Here is a 7887-nt window from a genome sequence, read left to right as displayed (position 1 = left end):
GGGAAAGAGAGAGAATAGTTCTCACTAATATGCACCCCCAAAGATATAAATATATGATCTATATAATCAGTTTTTTCTGAGTATTAAAAAATTTGAGGGTAAACATATTACATTTTCAGGTAGTAGCAAAAAGGTGATGCCTCAGAAAACAGTGTAATTCAGAGTGAGTTTAATCAATGAAATCTACTCTTTCAAAATGAAGAAGAGGAGTAATAGAGGGAAAAACAACCCAGAAATAGGATAAGGGGAAAATGATTAAAAATAAATATTACAAATATTTGAGAGGCATACTGGGCTGTGAGCTCTACATGACTTATCTCTGTGACTGTCATTTTAAAAGTAAACATAATATTAGAAATGTGTTAATGGGAATAAGATATGTAAAAATAAGTGTATTGAGGATACTTCCAATGCATATAACAGCATTATATTTGTTTTTGACAACTAAGTATAAAATGAGAGATGGAAAAAAATAGAAAGTTTCCATAGACGAACCTCCAAAGAAGGGATTGAACAGGCAATGTTGAACAGTAGAAAGAAGGGATTGAACAGGCAATGTTGAACAGTAGAAAGAACATGCATATGCTTTGAAACACACAGATCTGGGTTGAAATATTAACCCTATGATGTATTAGTTGCAGGGTGTTAACTATGCTAGTTGAACTCCCGTAGTATCCTTGCCTTGTCTGTGAAATAAGAGCAAATTCGTATGGGTGTTGTTTTAGAATACATCACATCGTGCCTGGCCTCTGGTAACCTCTCAAACACAAGTAGTTTTCTTACTGCCTGGGAAACATATTATTGAAAAATAGAACCTTAAAGAAATGAATTAATTTGTTTTGAATGAAAAGAGGTGACTTAGCCTGCCTTTCCTTCCAGTAAACAGTCTCTTAATACCCTGAATACTCAATATCCTGAAGAGTCTGAACTAGAAGAAATAGCCTTAAATTGCGTCAATTTTCTTCTTGACTTCCTGGGAATATGATACTGGAATAGGTCCTAGGTCCTAGAGTGTCCAAACCAGGAAATCATGCAAAACAGTCATAAATATGTATCTAAATGATTTGAAAATAACCCAGTCTAATCTTTTCTGCAAGAATTTTAATCACACATGTGGTCTACATGGTTGTATAGACTGTGATCCTATCCATTTATTTTGAAGCTGAACTGCCCCAAATATTTTCTGAAATATATTTGTCAATTTAATTCATTATGCATATTAATTCCTAATAAATATTTATTTCTATAGTTTTTACAACTGGGACAGCCATGTTGCTGTTTGGAATTCAACTCCCAACTACCAAGTGATTGCTGATAATCCAGAAGGCTTACTTTTCAAATACAAAAGAGACAGAAAAATTCTCAACGTGGACCCTAAGGTAAGTCTGCTTTTAAACTTAGGTATCTCCTCAAATTTTATTGTATCTCTACCATCATTCAAAAATTATTAAATATTTGACCTTAAGCTTTTAAATTTAGAAGTGAAAATATATGTGGAAACTTAGAGCATCTACTCTCCTTAAAGAAAAAAACTTCAAAACAATAAATTATCAGAAATCAACAAGGAAGAATTTGGGAGGAATTTAAATGGAACTCGCATGTGGGAACATTTCTCCATGCCTGACAGCAGAATTAGGTAAGGGAGCCAGTGACAGCAAATCTGTTTGCTCTGATTCTGGGGAGTCCAGTCACTTTCTGCTCTGAAAGGGGAGATGAGTCATTTAGGGAAGAGAGACTCTCACCTCACATACGTACCTTTTTTTATGTGACTAACACTGAAAATAGTATTGTGTTTAGTGCATTTCTGAGCATTAACTTAGAAAATACATTTGATTTAAATATTTTAAAAACATGTGCCATGACATTTTGAATTTGTTCAAAGACAAATGTTTACATCTTACATATTTTCAAAGACTACATTTACATCATGACTTTTAATCATGATTTGTCATATAGCTGGGGGCGAAGGTTGAAACGTAAAAGTCGTATGTGCTTGGGTTGCTTTGGTGGGTTTTTCTTCTAACTTTTGGAAAACATGTTACTCACATGACAGTATCAGTCTAAAATCCAAAGTCAAGAGAAATAGTTCTTCATAGTAAAAGAATAGAAATTGTGTGATATGCCTGGGGTAGGTAAAGGATGGACTGAAGGTAAAGGGGAGTTTTAATCTAAAAACTTTTCAAAATGTCTTTCAAAATAAAAATATTTGTTTCATATCCACTTAATGTAGTTCTTTGCTCATAAAAAGTACTTAGTAATTATGTGCTCAAAAAATAAAGGAAATAATAAAAATAAATAATAAAAAATAATAAAGGAATAAAGGAAATTTTGTAGCAAGAAATAGATTCTTGTCTGAATCAGATACAGCTTCAAACACAAGAAACCCCAAGCTGGTGACTTAAAAAGAAAAGAGACTTCTTTCTCTCCCATTTGTAAGTCTAGATAGTGGCTGTCCAAAGTTGGAGTGGCAGCTACACTGTCATCTGGGCCAAGGTGGCCCTCATCCTCTTAGGCCAACATAGATCTCCAGCCAAAACAACCACCTTTTAAACAGAATGTATGGAAGAAGGTGAGTAGGTACAAAGAACATGCCCCCACTGCCTTGTAAGGAAGTTTCCCCAAAGCTACCACACTCATGATCACTTATGTTCCATGGCAAGAGCTTAGTCACACGGCCATATCTTGCTACATGGAAGGCTGAGAAATGTAATCTTTATTTAGGTAGCCATATGTCCTGCTAGAAACAAAAGTTCTCCAAAAGGGAGAAGAGAGGTTTGGGTAGACAACTAGCAGTTCTGTTACTAGATTGGCCTTATGGAACCCCCCCACCCTTGTGCCCTAGCCTGGCTGAAGACCCCTGCCTTGGCAGGGGAGCTTCTTTTCCTGTTCAGATTTGCACAGGCAATAACAAAACTGATGCTGAGACTGAAATAACACAAGCTTTATTCAATGGCCAGAGAATGGAGAAGCCGGAACTTAGTTCACAAATCAACTTCTAGTCAGGGGGTGATCAAGGCAAGATTTTTAAAGGTAGGGTTAATGACAGGGAGGCATATGCATTGGCTTTCTGGGAATAGGCGGGGTTCTTCCTGGAACTGGTTGCCACCTCCTTTTTTTCCTTCTATGGTGCGGTACTTCCTGTTATGGCCACCAGCAGGCATGTCACTTAGCATGCTTATGTATTACAATGAGTGTATGATGGGGCCCAAGGTCTACTGAAGATCAGATCGTCAGCCATTTTAGACTTGGCCCATTCTAACCAGTTCTGGTGGCCTCCTGTTTTTCTCTTCTGGTGGTTTCCTGTGAGACAAAGATAACACTTCCCCACAGCTTACATTCCCTTGGGGGAGGGGGAGAGTTAGAGTTAACAACCATGGTGACAGTTTCTGACACAACGCTATCTCCTTCAAAAGAACGTTACTCTTTTTTTCTTTGGTTCTCAGGTTTCTCATTAGTAAGATGAGGGACTGGACCTGAACATCAGTAGGGCCATATTTATTATGAATCTATGAATAGCGAAGAAGTTTATGAGTGCATCTTCTCTCTGGTGGTGCCTCTATACTCATCATAGATGGGTGTCAACATGTTATCATTTGAGGCAAATTACAGAAAACTTAATAAATAGCATTCACAGAGTCTTTTCCTTTTTGAAGGCTAAACTATGTACATAAGATATAAATTGATTTATAGCATCATTAAGATGTATGAAACAAATTTTTGAATCAGTTTTGAATGATATCACACAGACTCTTTTAGGGCTCTATTTTAACTGATGCCATATACATATATCAAGAATGTATGTCATGAATTAGAGTTTTTGTCTATGTCTTTGAAGAATCTTTATTGAATCCAAACTGCTGCTTGACTGGTTCAAATAACTTTAACTAAAACACGCATTTACAAAGTAATCAATCATTATCTTTCAAAGACTTAGTCAACAATCCATGAAATATAACATCTTCCTCTTTTTTCCTGGAAGATTTTACTTATAACTCAAAAGATTCATGATGAGTCTGAAGGAAAGGTACTTCCAAAATCTTGGAGGATGAACAAGGATTTGGTCAATTAATGATACAAGTAAAGAATTATTGGGTGAGACATCCAATGATATTTGGGTACTTCTATTTCTTTAAATTTTATTTTAAGCTTATCTTTTTAAAGATAAAAACTTACTGGAAAAGAATGTTGGTCTCAGCATTAATAAACAAAATTCTAGGCCTTACTTTACTATTAACTGGCTGCATGGCCTTGAGAAATTCACTTTACCTCCCTAGGCTTTACTGTTCACAACTGGAAGATGAGAGTCTATTGTTGTTGTTGTTATCATTGTTTTCTGATCTCTGGAGTCCTTCTACAGGCTCAGACCTGATTCACAGAGATTCTGACTCAACTGGGCCCAGAAGTACATATTTTCATAAGTGGCCAGTGTGATTCTGCTGTAGATTGCCGTGAACCACAATTTGAAAAAGTCTTATCTATAAAAACACAATAACCTCAAGAGATCTGGTACTCTGTTCCCAAACACAAGTGTTGTCAAACAAAATATAGCACATATATTTTCATTTTTATGGACTAGATATAAAAGTAGCATGTACATCACCTACCTGATTTCTTAGCTTTTTCACCCTCGTCAAAGAGCCATGATCCTTTTATATTTCATGCATCCACATAGCAGCTCTTACAGGTCTGCAGGAGAGTCAAGAAATAAGCTAATATGTCAAGTTTTTTGAACTACAAACAACGATACAAGTTACATTTTTATAGTCAGTATTCTTAATAATTTTGCTGAGAATTCTTCCTAAGATGAACCCCTTCTAATAACTCCATAGTTAAAGTGCTATAAAATGTAGTAAGAACAACACAACTCAACTCTCCTTCAAGTACTCTCTTTGAAATATTTTATGCTTAAAATTAAAAGGGTCAAGATAAATGAAAAGTGGAAACACTGGTAAACAGGATGTGTTTCCTTTGTACAACACAGATGTAGACTCATTAATTCTGAAGCATGGTTCCTATGAAACATAGCTGTTTGTGAATGTTAAGAGTGGAAAAAAGAAAATTGTGCAGGCCTTAGAACAAGTAATACGAGTTCATTGGTTAATAAATTCCCAATGCAATAAGAGTTTGGTTGCACTGAAAACAGGACCACTGGCTTTAACTTCCCTGCAGCTGTATAACATCTGGAACAAATAAGGTCAGTTTCTACTTTTGAGTGAAGAATGCTTGTCTAAGTGATTCACACCCACCAAAATGTTTCCATTGTATTACCTTTAGAAGGACTGAGGGGACGCAGTTTGCACTCACTCCTCTGCACTACCTGGACAAATGAGAAAAACTAGGCATTTTTCTTTTGCTTTTAGGAAACATTAACCTGAAAGAGTTTGCTTTGAGTCTTAGCCTAACATAGGTGGTCTAAAACCTTCATGATCTACTAATAAGATGAGAGATTGTATAAAATGGTTAAAATAGGAAAAATCTTCCACAGTTACACCAGCTTTTTTCCTTTCCCCTCCCCTCTTCTATTTACTAATGTGAGAACCTATCACCTGGAAAAATGTCTGGTTAATAGGTACTTAATAAATATTCATGGAACATAATAGGTACTTAATAAATATTCATGGAACATAATAAGTACTTAATAAATATTCATGGAACATAAATGAATGATTCCCTCCAAACACACAAATATAATGCTATAGTAATTCAAAGTTGAGGAGTGGATTATGTCACTGATGCTTGAGGTAACAGTGATAGCTAGAAAGGGTACAGTCACACCACTCTGTATTGATCCAAGTAAGTCAGAAAATAAATTACAGGAACTTATCGGTGGAAACAGCTAGTGTTGCCATAATTGTAGGCTTTGTTGAGGTTATGCAGAAACCTTTATTTGGTATGTGCCTTTCAAGTGTTCTTGTGCAGTCCCAGGAATATGTAATTTAAGCTGTCTCAAATTAAGACTGTTAAATTAGAATATGTTTTTGATTTATGAACAAATTGACTCAAACAGGTTAAATGACTTGCTCAAGGTCACAGAGTTCATCATTAGGAGACTCTAGCAATGGAGCTTAAACATAAATTTGAGACGCCATAGGGAATGTAAAGATGAGCAAGAGTTCAACCCTTGCCCTTTAAGTGCTTGAAAGATTTTTAAGGAAACAGGCGTGTAAAAAATATAACTGTAACATAAGGAAGAAAGTGATATGTTGCAAAAAAGAGAAATGCTTTGGGGATTCAGTGGAAGAAGAGATGACTTTTGATCTGAGGCAGGAGCCAGTGGAAAGGAGATGGTGAGGGGACAGCATTGGGGATTATTAGGTGATTATTAATAGAGGAGGTAATCTTTTAACTGAAATTGAAGAATGATTAAGAACTGAACTCATAGAGATGGAGAAGAAGATAATGCCAGGAATGAAACCTATTAACAAAGATAAGGTTGATGAGTGTAAAACAAAGGCGAAGAAAACCTAAATAGTTCAATTTGGCTGCTAAATTGGTTTGGAGAAGGAGCAGAATGGGAATTGAGCATGGAAAGGTCATGAAAAGCCTTGAATGCAAGACTGAGAGCATGCGGTTACATGGGAAGGGAGAGGAGCTCCTTTTGGCTAAAGAGTCATTCTCAGCATGGGCCAGACATCAGAATCACCCAGAAAGTTTTAGAATATTTGATCCCCAAAGATTCATCCCCAAAGATTCTAGTTTAATTGGTCTGGATGAAAGGCCTGGGCATCCATACTTTTTAGAAGCTCTCAGGTGATTCTTAAGTGCAAGCAGGGTTGAGACCAAGGTACAGGAAGGAGAGAAATAGCAGAGAAGTTTTGAGAGAAAATTGAACTCCAAGAGTGGAAGCCAAATCTAATGAGTTTTTGCCATTCTGCACAGTTCAATGAAAATCTGTACCATTTGTGCTATGACTTAGAATCAAAATTTCTGAGTAAAAAATGATTAAGACATTTTGAAAGAAGGTTATTTTTCTGTTGGCTAAACCCCAATTGGTGTTCAAAAGAAAATCAATTGTATGAAAAATGTGAAATTCAGTAAGACAGAGGCTCCTTTTTGTTACTTTGTTTAGTGTCTAATAGAGTGCATTTGAATATAGTTCCCTGACAAATAGCTGATAACAAAACAAGCAAACAAACAAACAATCAAAAATGTTTGAAATGCGTGGTTTCTATTAGATGTAAGAAATTGAAACAAAAGACATTATTATAGCATAAACCTTTCTGGTTCACCCTGAGTGTCACAGAACTTGGACAATATGCAATGCAGACCGTGCATTGATTTAGCAGGATGTATTTCTTTTCTCTTTACATATCAATACTCCTATCTATACAGCAGGCGCTCCCCAACCCAGTCTCCCCTTTTTGAAAATCACAACTGTTCAAACATAAAAATGTGCTACTTTGGAATTCAAACTGTTATCACAAGAGCTCTTCATCAACATCCAGCCCACCATGGCTTGATTAGTAGCAATTTCCTTCACTTCTTTTTTTTTTTTTTAACATCTTTATTGGGGTATAATTGCTTTACAATGGTGTGTTAGTTTCTGCTTTATAACAGAGTGAATCAGTTATACATATACATATGTTCCCATATCTCTTCCCTCTTTGTCTCCCTCCCTCCCACCCTCCCTATCCCACCCCTCCAGGTGGCCCATTCGAAGGATATATTCAGTGTAGTCAACCAATGGGTGGTGGGATTTTGATTGGCCAATATTGGGATAGAGAAGTAGCCTTATGGGAGGGAACGGTATGAGCTCCAAGGGCATAGTCGTTGGTTACATACACTTCAGCAAACTGAACCAAAAGAGTTCTCAGAATCAGGTAGATTACACTGGTAAGAACATATACTTTTTTTTTTTTTTTGGTGGGGATACACTGGGGGGGGGGG

At 36.3% G+C, this 7887-nt stretch overlaps 1 protein-coding gene across 3 annotated transcripts in view; it reads left to right on the top strand.

Moving 5' to 3' along the window:
- CFAP299 (cilia and flagella associated protein 299) overlaps positions 1–7887 on the top strand; it is a 633581-nt gene that overhangs the window by 606882 nt on the left and 18812 nt on the right. For all 3 annotated transcript variants that reach the window (XM_007447561.1, XM_007447563.1, XM_007447562.1), the window contains one exon: positions 1250–1379. In XM_007447561.1, coding sequence (XP_007447623.1) covers positions 1250–1379 — 130 coding nt within the window. The remainder of the gene's footprint in view (positions 1–1249; positions 1380–7887) is intronic.

The sequence above is a fragment of the Lipotes vexillifer genome, unplaced genomic scaffold, assembly GCF_000442215.2.
Source record: "Lipotes vexillifer unplaced genomic scaffold, Lipotes_vexillifer_v1.1 scaffold272, whole genome shotgun sequence".
Classification (NCBI taxonomy): Eukaryota; Metazoa; Chordata; class Mammalia; order Artiodactyla; family Lipotidae; genus Lipotes; species Lipotes vexillifer.
This window is presented reverse-complemented; position numbering and strand designations above follow the sequence as displayed.